This window comes from Aspergillus aculeatus, assembly GCF_001890905.1.
Source record: "Aspergillus aculeatus ATCC 16872 unplaced genomic scaffold ASPACscaffold_12, whole genome shotgun sequence".
Taxonomy (NCBI): Eukaryota; Fungi; Ascomycota; class Eurotiomycetes; order Eurotiales; family Aspergillaceae; genus Aspergillus; species Aspergillus aculeatus.
The window spans coordinates 804045-824568 of NW_017962987.1; the positions used below are offsets into that span (position 1 = coordinate 804045).

Sequence of the window (20524 nt, forward strand, 5' to 3'; positions counted from 1 at the left end):
ACCGTTGCTGAAAGCCAGAATCCCTCCAATCGTATCACATATGCTATGTCCGCCGACTTCTGGGCTGGCTACTTGAGCGGTGCTATTGGGATCATCATCGGCAATCCGCTTGACATTATCAAGGTTCGACTGCAGGCGGGACAGCATGCAGAAGTCGTTGCATCATCAACCACCCAGCAATTGAGCCGCCTGGAGAGCGTTACTTCTCTGGTGCGAGGTCTGTAAGCACGATGAACCCTGTTACTGTATGAACGAAACCGAGAACCCATGCTAATGGTTGATTACAGGCTCCGCTGCTCCGATACTGGGTTATGGAGCGCTAAACGCTCTGCTCTTCGTGGCCTACAACCGGTCGTTGATGACCCTGGACACAGCCATTACAGACCCGACCTCACCCCAAGGGACGTCTTTGTATAAAGTGTGGCTCGCAGGTGCTGCAGGTGGACTAGCCAGCTGGACCGTATCGTCTCCCACAGAGTTTATCAAATGTCGAGCCCAACTGGACACCCGGCCCGGGATCTCCTCCTGGACCGTTGCCAAAGATATTATTAGTACCCGAGGCTGGAGGGGCCTATACTATGCAGGAGGAATCACTTGCGCCAGAGACGCCATTGGCTATGGGTTTTAGTATGCGATCTGCCTGCCCCGGATCTTCCCCCCGCCGTTACCCTCTGCGGCTCGTTGACAGGACGTACACTGACCTTACACCTACACCGCCACAGCTTCTGGTCTTACGAGTACTGTAAGCGTCTCATGGACTCCGAGGACGATACTACGAATCTGGCTGCATTGAAGATCCTCCTCTGCGGCGGCATTGCTGGCGTTGTCACCTGGGTGTCGGTCTTCCCTCTAGACGTGATCAAGACAAGACTGCAGGCTGGGACAATTGAAACATCTCAGGATCGCCCTCTTCTACCGTCTCGCATACACACACGCGATGCAAGCTCAATTAAAGTTGCCAGGGAGGTCTATCAGACTGAGGGTCTGAAGGCCTTCTACCGCGGCCTCGGGGTGTGTAGCTTTAGGGCATTCATCGTGAATGCGGTTCAGGTATGTGAGATTGTTGCAAACGACAGATTGGACAGCGCTGACAATCTGTACTTTAGTGGGCGACTTACGAATGGCTTATGAGATATCTACAAGAAGCCTGAACTTATACAAGAAGCTCGACTAAGGAGGAACAGGACAGCTCGATCGATTCCCCACGTTCTGTAATTAAAATTGCAGCTTGTAAATTATTCTTGCCCAAGAGGAGTCGGATCCGATCCGAGTGGGGACATAACTGTGCGACGCTCCGAGAACCGGCAGTTTGCAAGGGGGGTCACCGCAAGACGGAAGCAGTGCGTTCGGCACAAAAATGGCGGTTTTCGGCACCTGATGTTTTCACGTGCTTAGTGTGAACTGGGCGAATCACGCGTCGGGCGACAAGCTTTGTCCGCAAACAGCCAATCATATCACTTTGGTGACAACGACAACGGCTGCAAATTTGCATTTATGCGGTAAAAGATTTTCGAGCCCATGAGAGTCTGTCGCAGTACCGAAAGGGTCGTTTGCATGCAAATACAACCTGCGCTGCTTCACGTTGGCGATTTTGGAGCGAGGCTGATTGCTTGTGTAGAACCATTTGTAGATTTTTAATCTTCCATGGCCATCACGGTCTCTTCCTGCACCCTCACGCCATTGTCGGTACCCAGGCCAACTGCGGCCTCCGCAGCTCTTTGCGAATGAGCTTCTTCGCGGATGATGCGTAGTCTATTTGGACCAGTTGAGTTAGCACAACAAGACGAGCATTGAGGCGATAGAGTTGTCACTCGCATCGCAAATCCGGGGTAATCGCGCGGAGCATATCAGACCATCAACTGACCTTCTCTTGTGGTTCTTGCCCTTCTTATGGCCGACCAGGTTGAACTCGCTTTCAAACCATTTGGAGCATTCGACACAATAGTGTTGTCCCAGGCCGGGCAGGTCCTCTGGATCTTTGGTAGCTTTGTACTGTGTGAGATGCTTAGACGACTGGATATCCGCGCGGACTTGATCGTAGTCTCTAGACAAATACGAGACAGGTTAGCCATGCACCTATGCGCAACGCATGCGGGAGTATCAAGAAGAAGGATCCTTACCTAGTCCTGCGCTTGGTCTTGATTTTCCTGACAGCACCCATTTTTTTTATTTTTGATATCACAACGGAGGCCCAAAATAGCGATAGTATGGAGTACCTAGCCTGACGGGATGCCCTCCAGTGATCGTGGTAAGAGGCAGATAGTACCGATAAACGGAGAGAAACTAAAACCTTGGAGCGGGTCGCTGCCCTTGAAATTTCCGCCTTTGTGCGTGCGAGAAGAAATTCCTCAAACGTCTCGCACTTGATTGGGCGTAGGGGGCAAGGTTCTTGGCGGCGGGCCGCGGGACTCCCATCGGCAGGCCTCGGCTCACGCTCGGCTCTCTGTCAGCAGCGAGCTGTTCGTACGGCCATTTCCCCGTGGTTTCCGTAATTTATGACGTTGCTATGCGTTCGGCATGTTGCCGCCGGATGGAACAGCCAGTCGTCCACTGGTGGTTTAGGTGAAATAATACACCGACCCAATAATGGCTTCTTGCGCCCACTTACAGGTCCCCTCAGCAACTAGAAAGACACCGATGGTAAAGACGGTGCGGTAATTTTGAATGGTGTCTGGGCAATTCTGTACTTTTGCGCTCATAGCAAAATATCTTATACCCTCCTCAATGGCGAGTGAAGACATCAATTCTAGCATCTACTACTAGAAGACATTGCAACGGGGTGACGTCGAAAGAATGTCCTTTGATGTAGCATATAATCCGGCACACATGATTGGGTCACCGCTGCCTTTCACATGCCCTGTGCACGAGCTGTGCGGGCGCTGGTGGCCGGTAAGTAATCAGCATTACAATCTTGTACTGTCAGAAACACTTCATTGACGGCCTCCCCGGAACCAGGACCGAAATAGTAAGGTAGCCAGCCAGCCAACATACAAGGTAGAATAGCAACTCAATGAAGGGTCGTGGAGGACATGGGGGTGGATTTCCGCGCATCCTCAAAGCACGGATTTGACAGTCCGATTACGCCTCCAGGAGCAAAGACCACTGACAGCGAAGCGTTTTCGAATCGACGGGCAGCCTGCGGTTGGCCGGGTAAAGGCAAAGAAGAACATTATGGGTCCTGGAGGTGAAAGGGAGGTCTGAAAGTCTGAAAAGGTCGACCGGAATTCCACCAAAATTACCGTATGCTGACGGTAAGAAGGGGTTATATCCAGCCACTTCCATCTCTCCGGTCGCACGCTACGAATGCGTACGGGACTCGTACTGTCAAAGAGCGGTTACGGGTCACGGCGCTGGCCCTCTTCTCCGGTTTAGTAAATCGCTGTCTGGCGGAAACAAGAATTCTTTCCCACTCAGAGAGCTTCCTTTTATCTACTCCATTTTCCCTTCTCTCTTACTTCTTCCTCTTCTTCTCCTCTTTCTCTCTTTCCCACTCCACTCTATCACACCTTTTTGGGTTGTCTCTCCTTGGATGTGTTGCGGCCTTGCCCACCTCGCATAGAGAGCTTCCATCATGATCTCCACAAGGCTTGCGCGCATGGGTGCGCTGGTAAGTTCTACCTGGACACGTACTCCTTATCCAGCGAGGCAGACAGACGCCTTCTCTCAAGAACGAGAGGCGATGGCTGCCAGCTGGTGTCCCCTTGGGCTCACGAAATACTAACTGAATTGTTTATAGGCCCCTAAGTCCCGTCTTGTAAGCCTTCGAGCCTTCCTTCAACCCTAGAGATCCCACACTGCGATAGTTCTGGGACGAGGTGAAAATCCAGAAAGCTTTGGAATACTAATTATGAATTGTCTCAGTTCCTCGGGACCCGGGGTCTGGCTACCGTCAGCGACTCTCCCCTCGACAAGAAGGTCGAGATGACCAACCTCGAGAAGGTGAGTGGTGGATATCCCTCAATGAAAGCTTCCCGTGCCCTCGGCTGGCTTCGGGTATGCGAATACCGGTTTTGGAACACGATTTGCTAATAGACGCTTCGCAGGGTAACTACATCAACTACAAGTACGCAAACACCATAGCAGCCTTCATCAACTCAAGATGCAACAAGCATTCGTATCGATGAAATCGCGTGCTAATGTCTTATTTTTCAATTGTACAGGAAGATGTCCGAGAACCTCGACATTGTTCGTCGTCGCTTGAGCCGTCCTCTCACCTACGCTGAGAAGGTTCTGTACTCTCACCTTGACGACCCGCACGGTCAGGACATCGAGCGTGGTACCTCCTACCTCAAGCTGCGCCCCGACCGTGTTGCTTGCCAGGACGCCACCGCCCAGATGGCCATCCTTCAGTTCATGTCCGCTGGCATGCCCTCCGTCGCTACCCCCACCACTGTCCACTGTGACCACTTGATTGAGGCTCAGCTTGGTGGTGACAAGGATCTTGCCCGCGCCAACGAGATCAACAAGGAAGTCTACGACTTCTTGGCCTCCTCTACCGCCAAGTACAACATTGGTTTCTGGAAGCCCGGTTCCGGTATCATTCACCAGATCGTCCTTGAGAACTATGCCTTCCCCGGTGGTCTGATGATCGGTACCGACTCTCACACTCCCAACGCTGGTGGTCTTGCTATTGCTGCCATTGGTGTCGGTGGTGCTGATGCTGTCGATGTCATGGCTGGTCTTCCTTGGGAGCTGAAGGCCCCCAAGGTCATCGGTGTTAAGCTGACCGGTGAGATGTCTGGCTGGACTACCCCCAAGGGTAAGTATATGCATGTCTATTCTAAATGTTTTGGACCATCAGCTCATCGGTTCGTACAGATATCATCCTCAAGGTTGCCGGTCTCCTCACTGTCAAGGGTGGTACTGGTGCTATCATCGAGTACCACGGTCCTGGTGTCAACTCCCTGTCCTGCACTGGTATGGCCACCATCTGTAACATGGGTGCTGAAATCGGTGCCACCACCTCTCTCTTCCCCTTCAACGACCGCATGTACGACTACTTGAAGGCCACCAAGCGTACGCAGATCGGTGACTTCGCCAGAAGCTACGCTAAGGAGCTCCGCGAGGATGAGGGTGCCGAGTACGACCAGCTGATTGAGATCAACCTGTCCGAGCTCGAGCCCCACGTCAACGGTCCCTTCACCCCTGACTTGGCTACCCCCATCTCCAAGTTTAAGGAGGCTGTTGAGACCAACAAGTGGCCCGAGGAGCTCAAGGTCGGTCTCATCGGCTCTTGCACCAACTCTTCTTACGAGGATATGTCCCGTGCCGCCTCCATCGCCCGCGATGCTCTCGACCACGGCTTGAAGTCCAAGTCTATCTTTACCATCACTCCTGGTTCCGAGCAGATCCGTGCCACCATTGAGCGTGACGGTCAGCTCCAGACTCTTGAGGAGTACGGTGGTGTCATCCTTGCCAACGCTTGCGGTCCCTGCATTGGTCAGTGGGATCGTCGCGACATCAAGAAGGGCGAGGCCAACTCCATCATCTCTTCCTACAACCGTAACTTCACTGGTCGTAATGATGCCAACCCCGCCACCCACGCCTTCGTTGCCTCTCCCGACCTTGTCGTTGCCATGACCGTTGCCGGTACCCTCAAGTTCAACCCCCTCACCGACAAGCTCAAGGACAAGGACGGTAACGAGTTCTTGCTCAAGGCTCCTTCCGGCGAGGGTCTCCCCGCCCAGGGCTACGACCCCGGCCGTGACACCTACCAGGCTCCTCCCAAGGACCGTGAGTCTGTTGCCGTCGCTGTCTCCCCCGAGAGTGACCGTCTCCAGCTCCTTGCTGGCTTCGAGAAGTGGGATGGCAAGGATGCCACCGGTATCCCTATCCTGATCAAGTGCCAGGGTAAGACCACCACTGACCACATCTCCATGGCTGGCCCATGGTTGAAGTACCGTGGACACCTTGACAACATCTCCAACAACATGTTGATTGGTGCCATCAACGCCGAGAACGGCGAGGCCAACAAGATCAAGAACGCCTTCACCGGTGAATACGATGCCGTCCCCGCCACTGCCCGTGACTACAAGGCCCGTGGTGTTAAGTGGGTCGTCATTGGTGACTGGAACTACGGTGAGGGTTCCTCCCGTGAGCACGCCGCTCTGGAGCCCCGCCACCTTGGTGGTCTTGCCATCATCACCCGCTCCTTCGCCCGTATCCACGAGACCAACCTCAAGAAGCAGGGTATGCTTCCCTTGACCTTCTCCGACCCCGCCGACTACGACAAGATCAAGCCCGATGACAAGGTTGACCTCCTCTGCACTGAACTCGAGGTTGGCAAGCCCATGACTCTCCGCGTCCACCCCAAGGATGGTCCTTCCTTCGATGTTAAGCTCAGCCACACCTTCAACGAGTCCCAGATCGAGTGGTTCAAGGATGGTTCTGCCCTGAACACCATGGCCCGCAAGGCTGGCAAGGCTTAAATTGCTAGTCATCCAAACAACTCGACCAAAGTGGGCCTCGGGCCACGATGAGCGGCCAGCTCATCTGTAAACTACAAATATGGTTTCTGTCCGCTGAGATGAAACATGATGATACCTCCAAGAGACTTGTTTAGGGTCTCGGTGGATATTGCCGAGCAGCGGGGAAGCGGCTGCTGGCTGGAAGATGCGGAGTGGTGATCCGAAAAATCTAACGAATTGTTTCTGCCACCAGGGCCTGGTTTCATTTGTACCCTTCAGATTTTAGGGTGGACTACATGGATATACTCTTTTTGTTTTGTTTTATATCATACACTGTATGTTAGGGACTGCGTGCATACCATTTTTCCTTCTGTTCCAATTATGCCTTTACGTAACTCGAATTCCTTGGTCACTGTTCCCTCGTATCCAGACCCGGCAACCTACGCTCGCGTGCCATTGATACCTTCTCTGAATATGCCGCTTGGTATAACAGAGGAACGTGATGCCGACGAGGCCGAGGCCAGCGGCCAGCACAGCGCACCCCACTTCGGTAGGTAACCGTTGAGTAGTAAGCCGTGTACATTTAATGATCGACCCTGCCCCAGCCATATGAGTTACTCCATTTTGGTCATGGTCGTGCATTGTGTCCAGTCTATCAACGATCAGAAAGTGCCACACATACTCGCACGTGACGTGCATATCTCCGTTATCCTCGAGGTCTCCCCCGATTTCATTTACTCCGCGCTTGCGGGCGGCGATCCATCAATCGTTAGACTCTAGGGCATACTTGCAGAACTAGTTTCACCATCAGGCGCGGAGATCACGTCTTCCAGAGTGAGTAGCAGCGATTCTGCTTTCATAAGCAGATTTTCCTCGCTCTCGTCAGACAGCTGATTGTGCAGGACAATACGTCCGCCGAAGAGTCCATACCGCCGCAGGCCAGGTAATCACAGACTCGTTGGCCCTGTTGTGCATACATCATGGCCACCCAACTCATTACCCTGTCGGAGGTGGAACGGTTAAGTTCGTCAGTGCTGAGAATACTGGGCGGCAATCCGGGCAAGGTTCGTCCCATACCACTTCCATAGTCCTGTACACCTGCAGCATGCAGTGCCTTTCTCTAATCCAGTTGGATGCTGCTTAGTTTACACTTCAAGGTGGGTGCCTTTCAGCCCATATGCAAGCGATTTCTTGAAGCCTGTAGACCTCTCTAAACCATGCCCCGATAGGAACGAATACATATCTCATCGGTCGAGGTCACCAGCGCATTCTGATCGACACGGGCGAGGGCAGGCCATCGTGGGCATCTCACCTCAAAGCCGTACTTGCCCAGGAAAATGCAACCGTGCACCAGGCCCTACTCACCCACTGGCACCATGATCATGTCAAAGGCATCCCGGATCTTCTGGAGCTTTGCCCGAACGTGACGATCTATAAGCATCAACCGGGTCCTGGTCAACGCAGTATCGAGGATGGCCAGATATTCAGCGTGGAGGGCGCAACACTGCGTGCGTACCACACACCTGGCCATACCGTCGACCACATGATGTTTGTCCTGGAGGAAGAGGATGCGGTGTTCACGGGCGACAGTAAGTTGGCTTTTCCAAGGTGTATATTTTGAATCCTGCGTCTCCTTTCTTACTAATGTGGTGTCAAGATGTACTGGGACATGGTACCAGTGTTTTCGAAGACCTTGGCGAGTACATGGGTAGCCTACAGCGGATGCAGCATCGGGTCTCTGGCCGCGGGTACCCCGGACATGGGGCGGTGATTGACAATGCAACGTCCAAGATCTCCGAGTATATCAAGCATCGACAGCAGAGGGAGGATGAAGTGATCCGGGTCCTACGGTACGGCCGGCTTGAGGTTGCGGATGGGGAACCGCCTATCCACCCGAAAACCTTCTGGACCGCCATGGAGCTGGTGAAGGTGATTTACAAAGACGTCCCGGAGAACCTGCATTTACCGGCCTGCCATGGCGTACAGCTTGTGCTACAGAAGTTAGAGGACGAAGGTCGAGTGGTTCATGACAGGGATCTGGATGAATGGAGCCTGGAGCGTGGCAAATCCCCGCTTTGAGTCTGTGAGGAGGATTAGGGATTCGTTGCTTCTTTTTCCCCCGCTTCTATTTTCTTTTCTTTTTCTTATTCTTTCTTTTTTTTTTTTTTGATTCTCATCCGTGATTGACTGCAGGAATGCCGGGAGTAGAATCATAGAGATACGAAGTATATGTAGTTTTGTTTCGGGAATTCTAGGAACCAATCTTACTATGAAAGGAAGTTAGTTCCTCATACTGAAAAAAATTTTGGAAGGCCAGGATAGACGGAGGGGCTAGACCCATCCACTGCTGGGACCTTCTTTGGGACGAATTCGGGCATCCGAACGACCAGCCTGCGTTACGGTCTGCATTGGTACTGTACCGACGTTCTGCTTCGTGTTCATGCTTTTGAGGTGCTGTAAGCTGATGCGACAATTCTGATCCATTTGGTCCATGACTGGTCTGATTCGAATGGAGCCGTACTTGGCTCCATAGCAGTGGGATAGTCCGGTATACTGTACCTTGTGTAGGTGCAAGGTTCTTGAGTGGCGGGTACAGTACAAGATATGGTTGGTCGTGCGATTACGCCGTCTAACCGTCATCATGTCCGCATCGGGGCGGGGCGAAAGCAGGCCGGGGGCCCAGGGAATTTCTGGTATGGGGAGAGGAAAAGTGAGAGGTGTCCTTGAAGAAGAGAATAATGATAATAATGACTTAGTACTCTGGCAGGATGACAAGCATGAAACGCCAGACAAGTTCTTGAGACTAAGGGTAAAGTGTTTGTGGTCCCTTGATATTCCCGGGAGCGTGGGATGAAATGGGGACGGTGACTCGCTGGCAGGGTCCCGCGCCGAGAATCGTTCATTCCGGACTGTGACTTCATCGTTTGTTCGTTTTGTACGGATTATCATGGATTTTCTGCGTAGTACTCCGTACACTTTGAATTTAACCCCTCAGCAAATAATCCTTAGCAGCCAGTCAGTAAGTAAACCTTACTGTAACTTTGTACTTCGTAACTTAGTAGTCGAGCAGTAGTTAAGCAGCCTGTCCGTCGTTGTACGTATAGTACATAGTAAAAGTAGTAGGAGTTCTTTCCCCACCCCACCTGCTTCTTCCCTCCTCCCCCCCCCTCCCTCTCCCATCTTTTCATCTCTCCTCCTTCTACTTCTTCTTCCGCCTATATTCTCCACCTCTCCTTCAAAGCGATAACTCCTTTTCGCAATAACTGTGAGTTCTATACTCGCCCATCCAGACAGCACCAACCACAAATCACAAATCAACCGAGAGACTTCTTGTTGCTGGATGTGCATCTGTTCTCCACCGCCTGACCACTGGCTCAGTCGATGAACTTGCTAGTGAGGAAGTTGCTGGGTTCTTTTGATCTTCTTGCCCGAGCCCAAGCCTGGGTCGGTTGGTCCGCGCGCTGCCCGCTGCGGTGAGGTCACTTCGGCCATTATTCCCCGCCGCCAGACCTAACAGTTACCCTACCCTACGCCTACTCCAACTCCTACCTACTTCCCCTAACCTACCTACGTCTGCCAACTAATACTACCACCACTTACCTGAAACTTCTCTTAGCCCGTTGAACCGTTGAAGGTCCTCAATCTTGCCAATTTTCTCCTCTCCTCTGGTGCTTTCCCTTCTCGTCTTCATTTTCCCTCCCACCAAGAGGTCCTCTTGCCATCCCGCTTCCTCTCCGGAGTCGCGCCAATTCCTTCATAACTTCCGCTGAATCTTCCTAGACTGGCCCAAACTGATTTCTTGTCCTACCCCTCCTCTCTCTTTGACCGCTTTCGATCTCTTCCCTAAACCACTATCAATTCAAGCGTGAGAATCTTCACGGCATCTTCTTACATTCTTATCCCCACCTTTTTGAACCTGATACGAGCTCTGATACATATCCTCCTTTTGTGTCAAACTGCATCATTGGTCAGTGAGTTCGACTGCGCATCTTTCGCCATCTAGTTCTGCGCAATCGCCTGCATTACCGTCAGCATGCCTTCTCTCGATAACCCCGTCCCGAACGAGGCCAGGCTGTTACTAGTCTCCAACCGCCTTCCTATCACCATCAAGCGATCTGAGGATGGCAGATATGACTTCTCCATGTCTTCTGGAGGATTGGTTAGTGGACTCAGCGGTCTCTCGAAGTCCACGACTTTCCAATGGTACGGTTGGCCCGGTCTGGAAGTCCCAGAGGAGGAAATCCCCGAGGTAAAACATCGTCTGAAGGAAGAGTACGGGGCTGTGCCGGTCTTCATCGATGACGAGCTTGCGGACCGTCACTATAACGGGTTCTCCAGTCAGTTCATCCCCTCGCCAATTAAGTCGCATAGTCGACGCGATGTACTAGAGCGCCCACTTCGTGACCATCTTCGCTGACATCTTGCCTGCTTCTCTAGACTCGATTCTCTGGCCTCTTTTCCATTACCACCCTGGTGAGATTACCTTCGATGAATCTGCCTGGGAGGCATACAAGGAAGCCAACCGCCTCTTTGCCAAGGCCGTTGCGAAAGAAGTTCAAGACGGCGATTTAATCTGGGTCCATGACTATCATCTGATGCTGCTCCCGGAGATGCTTCGCGAGGAGATTGGCAACAGCAAAGAGAACGTTAAGATCGGGTTCTTCCTTCACACGCCCTTTCCTAGCAGCGAAATCTATAGAATCCTGCCTGTGCGGAATGAGTTACTGCTCGGCGTCCTTCACTGTGACTTGATCGGCTTTCACACCTACGATTATACCAGACACTTTCTGAGCGCCTGCTCGCGTTTGCTGTATGTGTTGCATGACTGATTCCTTGCACATGACCCAGAGTTGCTAACCCTAGCTTTAGGGGGTTGCCTACTACTCCGAATGGAATCGAGTTCCAGGGCAAATTGATTGCCTGTGGCGCCTTTCCAATCGGCATCGATCCCGAGAAGTTTGAGGAGGGTCTCAAGAAGGAAAAAGTTCAAAAACGCATTGCAATGCTAGAGCAGAAATTCCAGGGCGTGAAGCTGATGGTGGGCGTCGACCGTCTTGACTATATTAAGGGCGTCCCACAAAAGCTACATGCGCTTGAGGTCTTCCTCAGTGATCATCCTGAGTGGGTTGGAAAGGTTGTGCTGGTTCAGGTAGCGGTTCCCAGCAGACAAGACGTGGAAGAGTACCAAAACCTAAGGGCTGTGGTCAACGAACTCGTGGGCCGCATCAACGGTAAATTTGGTGAGTAACCCCCAAACTGACTTCTCGAGGCCATGCTGATGGAAGGGCAGGCACTGTTGAGTTCATGCCGATTCACTTCCTACATAAGTCAGTCAACTTCGACGAACTGATCGCTCTCTACGCCGTATCCGATGCCTGCATTGTCTCATCCACACGTGATGGCATGAATCTCGTGGCCTACGAATACATTGCCACTCAAAAGAAACGCCATGGCAGCTTGGTTCTCTCGGAGTTCGCGGGTGCGGCGCAAAGCTTGAATGGCAGTATCATTATCAACCCCTGGAACACCGAAGAGCTTGCAGCGGCTTATCAGGAGGCTGTCACCATGAGCGATGAGCAGAGGGCCCTGAACTTCTCTAAGCTGGACAAATATGTCAACAAGTATACAAGGTATGGCTAAGCTTGAGAGTACTAGACCACTCTTCTAACTGATATTTCATAGCGCATTCTGGGGCCAGTCATTTGTTACTGAGCTGACTCGGATATCGACTCAATCGGCGGAAAAGTTCCAAGCCAGGAAGGCTTCTATAGTTCCAGGCCCCTCTAACCATTCGGAGCACAAGAATGGTGTTAATGCTCCGCAAGAAGCATAGGCATGGACTTATACACCCTCTGCTCGGCTTGCAGAAAGCGTTGGGCTGGGGGAAGATCGCGTATTATGGTGTTCATTCTTATTCTTGCTTTCGATATGGCGTGCTTATCCATTTTCTGGTCGAGTCATTTATCTTCTACTGTATGGAGTATATCAAAGAGTCATTGTTGCGTTTAGGCCACAGGTTTCATGGTTTGGTTGGGATTGAGTCTTGAGGTGTTGGTGTGCTGTGTATGTACAGGAGCATGGTTTAGAATATCTCAACTGATTATATCCCACTTATCACTTTGAAATGTTTTTAAATGAGAAGCGCCATTCTTGAGTATAGTTACGCATTGTTTGTGAACGCATATAGTGAACAGGACAAATCAATTGTGTCTTGGAGCGATGCGGAGGCGGGAGGGAAAGTATGCGGGAGTGCAAAAAGTGCAAACATGCCCGAGATTGCAGAAATTCTCGGCCAACTCGCCCGCGGCCGCGATGCTGCTCCGATCTGAAATCTAGCCGTGCCTGTCGATTCAACATTACCCCAGCACTCTTTACTTTCCGGGTTCTGCTGTGCGATCACAGTATACCGGGCTTTATCATTCAGAAAAAGCCTCTCGAATTGTGATCGTCCGATAAACAAGCCTCGCACGATCGCAATCCCTACGAGCTGTGCGGCCTTGTCTAACAGATCGAGTCGGTCGTGACTGAACAACGACCCTACGCTACTCCTTCAGTCGAATTCCCTCTACATCACACAGGCTTCGCAATGGCCTTCAGCAACGTGCTCCGGGCCTTCCAGCCCCTGCGAACTTCTGTCCTCCGCACCCCCGCCTCCGCCACCCAATACCTCTCCAGACCTACGTTCTTCCAACGATCAATCGCCACGACGTCCCCCAAGTTCCTCGAGCAACAAACAGAGCAGCAGCCGCAGGAGCAACCACCCGTGGAGACCGCCACTCCGACCGCCGATGCCCCTTCCTCCAGTACTGTCCAGACCGAGGCCCCTCCCTCGCTCCGCCAATACGCCTACAAGCTCAAAAAGGCCACCGTCATATCCGCCGGCCGCATGGTGCGCACAGTCCGCGTCATGCATTGGAACGTCGAGTGGGACGCCCACCTCCGCAAGTACTACCGCAAGAAGGAGATTATCCTGGTCGCGGACCCCCGCGAGTCGCTGCGTGTCGGCGACGTGATCGAGTTCTCGTCCGGGTACCCCAAGAGCCGCAACGTGCACCATGTGGTGGAGCGGATCATCGCCCCCTTCGGAGAGCCCATCGAGGACCGGCCGGCCGTGATGACGCGCGAGGAGCGCGACGCCGCGCGCGTGGAGAAGCGGACGGCCAAGTGGCAGCGCAGGGAGGCCCGCATCCGCGAGGCGGGCGGCAACGTGAAGGGCGGCCCCCCTTCGCCGGAGCACATCGGGCGTATTCGGAGGTTGATCCAGGAGCGACAGGACTCATTCGTGCCACAGATAGGGTTCAAGAGAGCACAGACTGCGGCGGCTAAAGCCGAGGAGGCTGCTAAGGCGGAGGCGGAGGCGGAGGCGGCTGCTAAGGAGGCTGCTAAGAAGGCTGCTAAGGATACGCCTGCTGCTGAGACTACACAGAACTAAGTGGGGGAATTGATGGTTCTCTGCTTCATTCTTATTGGAGAGGAAGAAAGGGGAGTGGGAGTGGGCTCACCAGGAGTTCTTTTTCTCTAATTTACGTCTTCTCATTGACTGTGTATGGTTGGTATGTAAACCTTGTGTATATTATAGCTATTCATGTGGCATATTGTGGAATCTCAGTTCGAGCTTGTCCAGTCAGTCAAGTCAATACGCCAGACTCCGGGGTAAAGGGTTACGTAGAGTCAAGGCATACGCGACGCTACTACGTCTTATGCTATAGGCAGTACATACTTCTTGCGCTGTCCCACCTTCTGCGTGGATGATAGTAGACAATATCTGATTATTGGCAATTACAACAGTATATTGTGCTGTCATCTCAAACTAGGCCAATCATTCACTCCACACTTTTCATCATCCAAACGAATATTGGTACCTGATAACAAACGGCCTCCTGTTGTGCTCCCCCTCCCCCCCCCCCCGGTTTGCGCGGTGCGGGCAGCAAAATTACGGCTGCCAAGCCCCGTCTTTGGGTCGCGAAGTCACCCCAGCGACTTTGGCCGTTGTTTACTTTCTCTCCAACTCCTTCCCTATCCCACTCTTTGTATTAGTCGCCACACGTCCTCGACATCCTCCGGCTTAAGAGCCCTTTTACCTACTGAAACCCTGAAATCACCTCATCTTCCAGTCACTGGAACAACTCCATCTCGAAGACCACCTTCATACTGTGTGCTGGTCGTGAGTTCCGGAACCTACGCCCTGTCTCTATTCCTGGTTGTTCGCCCGTGCACGAGATCTGCAACCATCTGCAATTTCCCAGGTACGTCTTCATTTTAGAAGGGTTGGATGGAGAATCCTTCGATGCTGTTTCTCGCTGTTCCCTGCCCCCTTGAGGTTCAGGACTTTTGCAACGTGCTTGGACTTGTCACCTTTGAGGATCGAACCTCAACAAGCGCAGTTCGATGCCATCCAGTCTATTTACGTCAGAGCGCAACCGCTAATTATGTCGCTTTGTCTCAATCTCATCGTCTAGTGGGAACTTTTTAAAGGGAAACCTATCATAATGGCTGAGGGAGAAGAGGACTTCTCCTCCTTACCATTGCCCGACCGGTTCGCGCACAAGGTTAGCTAGCCTTTTCCCTGGATTATCATCCCTCCCATACCGCAAAGCCCCTCGTTCTGGGCTCGACGGGCGGTCATATGGCGAAAAAACAATTACTGATTGCGAGCTCCGAATTCATAGAACTGGAAAGTTCGCAAGGAAGGATACGAAGATGCCAAACAACAATTCGAAAAGACGCCGGACGAGTCGGATCCGGTATTCACTCCATTCATACAAGACCCCGGACTCTGGAAAGGCGCGGTGGCAGATTCCAATGTGGCGGCTCAACAAGAAGGTCTTGGGGCCTATTGTGCATTTTTGAAGTTTGGTGGGGTACAGGCTTGTACAAGGTAAATTTGTCTATATGTTTCCCTTTTTGTTTCTCTTCGTGTTGGGGGAGTGTTTTCGATTCGTGGAGCTTCGGGGTGGAGAAACAGAGAGAGATGGAGGAAGGGGGGGTCGATTTGGGAGCACAAGACTAACAGGATGTCTCACCCCTCTAGAACGCGCGCAACTACAATTTTACCGATCTGTGAAAAGGGTCTCATATCTACACGACCAGCCGCCAAAGCGAATGCGATCGAGGCCCTGCTTCTGTGTGTGGAGATGGATAAGGCGGATCCGGTGATTGAGGAGATGATGCCCGCATTGTCACATAAAATGCCCAAGGTGATTGCGGCCGCGCTGGCGGGGTTGAAGGCGATCTATCACAACTTCGGGTGCAAGCTTGTGGACCCAAAGCCGGTACTAAAAGCTTTACCCAAGGTCTTTGGGCACGCAGACAAGAATGTTCGGGCGGAAGCTCAAAACCTTACCGTGGAGCTCTATAGGTGGCTGAAGGAAGCCATCAAGCCCCTTTTCTGGGGCGAGCTGAAGCCTGTTCAACAGACTGACTTGGAGAAGTTGTTCGAAGCCGTGAAACAAGAACCGCCACCAAAGCAGGAGAGACTCACCAAAGCGCAGCAGGATGCGGCGGCTGTCGCCAGTGCTGCTCCTGCAGCAGGTGGCGATGACGAGATGGAGGGAGTTGAGGAATATGCAGAGGATGAGGGCGAAGTCGACGTTTTCGACCTTGCGGAACCCGTTGATGTGGCGTCCAAAGTACCCGGCAACTTCACAGAACAGCTTTCTTCGTCGAAGTGGAAGGACAGGAAGGAGGCTCTGGATGAACTCTACACTGTACTGAACGTACCCAGAATCAAGGATGGGCCATTTGATGAGGTGGTACGGTTATTGGCCAAGTCCATGAAAGATGCCAATGTTGCAGTCGTGACTGTTGCCGCCAACTGTGTTGACCTACTTGCCAAAGGCCTGCGCAGCGGGTTCCTGAAGTATCGACCCACTATCATGGCACCGATGTTGGAACGATTGAAAGAGAAGAAACAAAGCGTCGCAGATGCCCTAGGTCAAGCGCTCGACTCGGTCTTTATCGCCACCAGTTTGACGGAATGCTTGGAGGAGATCCTTGAATTCCTCAAACACAAGAACCCGCAAGTCAAGCAAGAAACCCTCAAATTCTTGATCCGTTGTCTTCGTACCACCAGGGACGTGCCGGCCAAACCAGAGATCAAGTCGATTGCAGAGGCGGCTACAAAGCTTCTGACTGAGTCTAGCGAGGTCAACCGTGCTGGAGGCGCAGAGGTTCTGGGTACCTTGATGAAAATCCTGGGAGAGCGGGCAATGAATCCTTACCTTGATGGTCTCGATGATATCCGGAAAACGAAGATCAAGGAGTTCTACGAGACGGCGGAGGTCAAGGCGAAGGACAGACCCAAGCCTATCGTTGGCCCGCCAAAGACCGCTTCGGCAGTTGGCAAGAAGGTCCTCGGTGGCAAGAAGCCAGCACTCGGAACGAAGAGGCCTGCAGCTGCACCAGCTCCTGTCGAGGAGCCAACTCCAGCACCGTCCCCATCTAAACCTGCCACGAGAGCCATTCCGTCTAAGCTGGGTGGGCTTGCAAAGCCGGGCGGCGTTCCTGCCCCTAGTGGCCTCAAAAAGAGGCTTGCTGGTCAGGCTGGCTTGGCATCACCCCAAAGGCGTGTAATATCACCCCCTTCAGAGGATCAGCCGCCGCCGCCTGCCGCACCTCGACTTGGTCTCGGAAGGGGCCTTGCTGGTCGCCCAATCGCCCGGCCAGCGGCTCCGGTCGAACCAGCTCCAGCCCCAGTCGCACCGCAGATGAGTGGCATGTCTGCCGCTGAACGTGCGGAACTGGAAGAGTTACGCCTCGAGAAAGAGCGATACACCCGCACTATTGATGATTTGAAATACGACCGGACTAAGTTGAACTCTCAGATCACAGAACTCCAGAACCAAAACGCCCAGCTCATCGAAGACCACACTAGGGATGTTCTGAGCATCAAAGCCAAAGAGACCCAATTGGTACGAGCACGCAGTGACGCGGAGGCAGCAGAACAGACGGTCCAGAAGCAGCAGCGCGAGATCGAGCGCTTAAAGCGCGAGCTAGCTAGAGCGCTGCGCGCCAGTGCCATTAGCCCACCAAATGCCCTGCCCGACAACATCAGTATCTCTGAACCAGGGTTGGTCTATCAAGACTCGGGCCACAATGGGTACAATCCGATGTCCCGAGCTGGACTCCACATAGGATCACGGTTTGATACCTCCCGGCCGCGTAGCTATGCTTCCACAAGCCCCAGCGAAGAGAAGGAGAACAACGGCCTGGACTCTCCATCACTGAGCACCAGAGAAGGAGCCCTCGGGCGACGAAAGCTCAGCCCTACATTCGGCACCGGCTACTCTGGCTTAGGAAGCCCCACACGCTCATCCGTACGGGGTTCTGGCAGTGCTTCGGGCGAGGACCAGCCTGCCAGGTCCACGGAACCAGCAGAGAACTGGAAAAGAGCTGCGGAAGTGACAAGTCAACTCAAAGCAAGAATCGAACAGATGAAGGTGAGCACAACCCCGGTCCGTTCCGCACACCATATGGTACTAACAAAGTATACCACGTATAGGCAAGGCAAGGCCTTACACGACCACCTGCTCAGCGCTAATGACCGAATGACCAACAACCAACTTTTATTCGATTCCCCTTCATCACATATTATATTCTTCTTGCTTCGACTGATATCAACCTCCTCTTGCACGCAGCAAGTGCACGGAGTTTCCAAGAATCCTTTCCCTTTTCTCTTTGTCTATCCTATTTTCTCTTTTCATTTTCCCACTTCTTACTTCTACCGACTCCCTTTGGTAGTCTCTTGACCTCGTTAATGGCGCGGGACCTGTGACCTGTCAGTGCTTTCGATAAGTGGAGCATATCGGATGGTTGAAAGGGAAAGGGGTGTACTGCTTGCTGGTTGTATCAATTCGTTTCTTCTTTGATTATTTGGCGGGGGTTTAGCTTTTGTCGTACCATACCACACGCCAGCATACCACACGTTGCTATTCTCTGTATAGATGCTTTCTTTGTACCATGCGTGTGATCTCATGGGGTGTATTTTATTACTACTCGGGTGATGTGGACTAGGAACTAGCATTGATTGCATTTTCGTGAGGACCTATGGAAGCCAAGTATGATTTGGAGCCTGGTTGCCTAGGTGTCGTGTATTGTGGCTGAGGCTGAGACGGTATATTTTAATGCCTGAGATTGATACCGCGCTACATTTGCAGACTAGCCACTGGAGGAACGAGTGGGGCGTAGTTATTCCTTGGGTGCATATTCTATTCTGCAACTCTGGACTACGCTTTACGAGGTGCAGACCCCTTCACATGAATGCTTTGCTTCCTTTTTCTTCTCTCAACTTTTGAATGCAAAAAACATAGTGTAGTTCTACGAGGAAGGTGCAAGAGACAAAAAGTTGAGAAGTCATTTGGAAAATAGCATTCATGAAGAGGGGGTATCTGCAAGGTTGTACATGGAGGAAAAAGGTAAAAGACCGCGTCATTGAAGGTTTCGTTTGGGTATAAGAGATCTTTTTGTGGTAACCCGTCAGTGCAGTGAAATTTTTTCGGTTCACATAACTAAGCTTTTTTTGTGGTATCTGGGGATCTAGTGACACGAGACTAGCTTAGACACGGATGGCACCCTCAACGGCCTTGCGCTTCTTCTCCTGGCGGGCGACAGCCTTGGCGCCCATGATACCACCACCCCAGTGGCGGCGGGACTCCTCGTACTTGTCGGTGTAACCCTCCTTGATGGCGGAGAGGAGCTTGGAGAACTCGGTGTTGTCCTCGGAGCGGACCTCGGTGAGAGCGAGGACGGCAGCGGTCTGAGGGAAGATGTTAGGACGGGTTTCCTCGAGGGATATGGAGAGTTTTGGAGCAGAGCAGCATGGAGACATACCTTCTTGTGGACGACGGTACCGAGACGGGCCTTACCCTTGACGATGGCGTAAGGGACACCCATCTTGCGGCAGAGGGCGGGCAGGAAGACGACCAGCTCGATGGGGTCAACATCGTGGGCGATGAGGACGAGGGAGGCCTTCTTGTTCTCGACGAGGCCGACAACGTGGTTGAGACCGTACTTGACGTTGTAGGGCTTCTTGGAGACATCCTCCTTCTTCTTGCCCTCGGCGACGGCGGTGGCCTCGACGTGGAGACGCTCCTTCTTCTCGGCCTTGGTCTCAGGGCGGTACTTGTTGAGGAGTTTGAAGGTCTGGGCGGCGGTGTTGCGGTCCAGGGTGCTCTGGAACTGGGCGATGGAAGGGGGGACCTTGAGGCGGAGGTTCAAGATCTTCTTCTGGCGCTGGAGGCGGACATACTCGGGCCACTTGACGAAGCGGCTCAGGTTGCGCTTGGGCTGGATGTCCTGGCCAATGCCGAAGTTGCGGGAACGCTTCTCGATGAGAGGGTTCTGGGTGGAGATTCGTTAGCGTTTCCATAGAGGTCGTCTTTCGACGATCTGGGCCTTGTCAAGCCCAAGATCTGAATGGCGTGTGCTCACCTTAGCGGCCTTCTTGGAACCAGCCTTACCCTGGGGGTAAGGGAGGGAGGCAACCTTCTTTCCGGACTTAGGGGGCTATCATTGAGAAAAAAGAAGAAATCAGCATCGTGTGCTCCACCATGTTGTGTTTTTTTCTTGTGCTGAAACTCTTCTTTAAACTCTAGAGAGATCGCAAAGTTGCAGCCGAAACTTGAATTAGCTCCTATTCCTGTGCGCATGAACTGTATCTCAAGCTCATATCACACTGGGAAACGGAACAAAAAAAGACTCCGGTTACAACCTTGCGACTCCAGCCAAATCATCACTGATTCCGTTTCACTTGAGAGGGCCCAGCGAAGGGTTCCCAAGATCCACGAAATGCAGCGGAAAACATTGCCATCTCAAGATTGAGGTGCGCGAGATGCAAGTTACCGACTTCCCACAGTTGTGGTCTTTCACACAACATGTCGGTCGTCGGCAATTGTTTGTCGATGACAAGGGTGTGTTCTCTCTCTCTCTAGAGGGTAGAGGAATTTTTGTTGCTTCATTGGGATGTAGAAATCTCAAATGCTTACCACCATTGTTGTCGACTGAGATCCGCAGCGGCGTTGAGTGACGGGACTGACGATCAAGAGAAGAGAAGAAGAAACGAAGGGAAGCAATTTGATTTTCGCGGAGAAAAGGCCGCCTGCCGCTTCTGTGGGCCGCCT

At 52.5% G+C, this 20524-nt stretch overlaps 8 protein-coding genes across 8 annotated transcripts; 6 read left to right on the forward strand and 2 right to left on the reverse strand.

The window, feature by feature from the left end:
• Positions 1-45: 45 nt before the first annotated feature.
• On the forward strand, positions 46-1151 carry ASPACDRAFT_45335 (putative mitochondrial carrier protein; the record flags this gene model as incomplete). The annotated part of the gene is made up of 4 exons (XM_020201586.1): positions 46-217; positions 288-627; positions 723-1050; positions 1107-1151. The coding sequence occupies 4 exons, from the start codon at positions 46-48 to the stop codon at positions 1149-1151; spliced, it is 885 nt and encodes a 294-aa protein (XP_020054376.1).
• Positions 1152-1634: 483 nt separating this feature from the next.
• Positions 1635-2161, reverse strand: ASPACDRAFT_62292 (putative C2H2 finger domain protein; the record flags this gene model as incomplete). The annotated part of the gene is made up of 3 exons (XM_020203774.1): positions 1635-1752; positions 1865-2044; positions 2121-2161. 3 exons carry the CDS (start codon positions 2159-2161, stop codon positions 1635-1637), a joined length of 339 nt encoding a protein of 112 aa, XP_020054377.1.
• A 1434-nt stretch (positions 2162-3595) lies between these two features.
• Positions 3596-6428, forward strand: acoA (aconitate hydratase ACO1; the record flags this gene model as incomplete). The annotated part of the gene is made up of 6 exons (XM_020202763.1): positions 3596-3607; positions 3737-3754; positions 3862-3939; positions 4044-4063; positions 4161-4759; positions 4819-6428. The coding sequence occupies 6 exons, from the start codon at positions 3596-3598 to the stop codon at positions 6426-6428; spliced, it is 2337 nt and encodes a 778-aa protein (XP_020054378.1).
• A 623-nt stretch (positions 6429-7051) lies between these two features.
• Positions 7052-8525, forward strand: ASPACDRAFT_80147 (putative metallo-beta-lactamase domain protein). Its single transcript, XM_020205580.1, has 5 exons — positions 7052-7241; positions 7310-7471; positions 7552-7564; positions 7637-7996; positions 8065-8525. Exons 2-5 carry the CDS (start codon positions 7388-7390, stop codon positions 8484-8486), a joined length of 879 nt encoding a protein of 292 aa, XP_020054379.1. The 5' UTR covers positions 7052-7241; positions 7310-7387; the 3' UTR covers positions 8487-8525.
• Positions 8526-10440: 1915 nt separating this feature from the next.
• On the forward strand, positions 10441-12240 carry ASPACDRAFT_53562 (glycosyltransferase family 20 protein; the record flags this gene model as incomplete). The annotated part of the gene is made up of 5 exons (XM_020202764.1): positions 10441-10744; positions 10845-11217; positions 11277-11647; positions 11698-12037; positions 12090-12240. The coding sequence occupies 5 exons, from the start codon at positions 10441-10443 to the stop codon at positions 12238-12240; spliced, it is 1539 nt and encodes a 512-aa protein (XP_020054380.1).
• Positions 12241-12776: 536 nt separating this feature from the next.
• On the forward strand, positions 12777-14031 carry ASPACDRAFT_80151 (uncharacterized protein). The gene has a single exon (XM_020205581.1). It carries the CDS (start codon positions 12994-12996, stop codon positions 13837-13839), a length of 846 nt encoding a protein of 281 aa, XP_020054381.1. The 5' UTR covers positions 12777-12993; the 3' UTR covers positions 13840-14031.
• Positions 14032-14882: 851 nt separating this feature from the next.
• Positions 14883-18343, forward strand: ASPACDRAFT_80152 (putative spindle pole body component). Its single transcript, XM_020205582.1, has 4 exons — positions 14883-14956; positions 15077-15285; positions 15439-17845; positions 17908-18343. The coding sequence occupies exons 1-4, from the start codon at positions 14897-14899 to the stop codon at positions 17944-17946; spliced, it is 2715 nt and encodes a 904-aa protein (XP_020054382.1). The 5' UTR covers positions 14883-14896; the 3' UTR covers positions 17947-18343.
• Positions 18344-18764: 421 nt separating this feature from the next.
• On the reverse strand, positions 18765-20437 carry ASPACDRAFT_80154 (60S ribosomal protein eL8). Its single transcript, XM_020205583.1, has 4 exons — positions 20390-20437; positions 19836-19910; positions 19236-19745; positions 18765-19161 (listed from the first exon to the last, which is right to left on the reverse strand). Exons 1-4 carry the CDS (start codon positions 20393-20395, stop codon positions 18961-18963), a joined length of 792 nt encoding a protein of 263 aa, XP_020054383.1. The 5' UTR covers positions 20396-20437; the 3' UTR covers positions 18765-18960.
• Between the last annotated feature and the right edge of the window lie 87 nt (positions 20438-20524).

Excerpts from the sequence above, each read along its gene's own strand:
- ASPACDRAFT_80147 (XM_020205580.1), top strand. The coding sequence starts at position 7,388 with ATGGCCACCCAACTCATTACCCTGTCGGAGGTGGAACGGTTAAGTTCG. Across the intron at positions 7,997-8,064 it reads TGCGGTGTTCACGGGCGACA|ATGTACTGGGACATGGTACC; the intron begins GTAAGTTGGCTT and ends TGTGGTGTCAAG.
- ASPACDRAFT_80151 (XM_020205581.1), top strand. The coding sequence starts at position 12,994 with ATGGCCTTCAGCAACGTGCTCCGGGCCTTCCAGCCCCTGCGAACTTCT.
- ASPACDRAFT_80152 (XM_020205582.1), top strand. The coding sequence starts at position 14,897 with ATGGCTGAGGGAGAAGAGGACTTCTCCTCCTTACCATTGCCCGACCGG. Across the intron at positions 14,957-15,076 it reads CCGACCGGTTCGCGCACAAG|AACTGGAAAGTTCGCAAGGA; the intron begins GTTAGCTAGCCT and ends CCGAATTCATAG. Across the intron at positions 17,846-17,907 it reads CAAGAATCGAACAGATGAAG|GCAAGGCAAGGCCTTACACG; the intron begins GTGAGCACAACC and ends TACCACGTATAG.
- ASPACDRAFT_80154 (XM_020205583.1), bottom strand. Across the intron at positions 19,746-19,835 it reads GTTCCAAGAAGGCCGCTAAG|AACCCTCTCATCGAGAAGCG; the intron begins GTGAGCACACGC and ends ATCTCCACCCAG. Across the intron at positions 19,162-19,235 it reads GTACCGTCGTCCACAAGAAG|ACCGCTGCCGTCCTCGCTCT; the intron begins GTATGTCTCCAT and ends ATCTTCCCTCAG.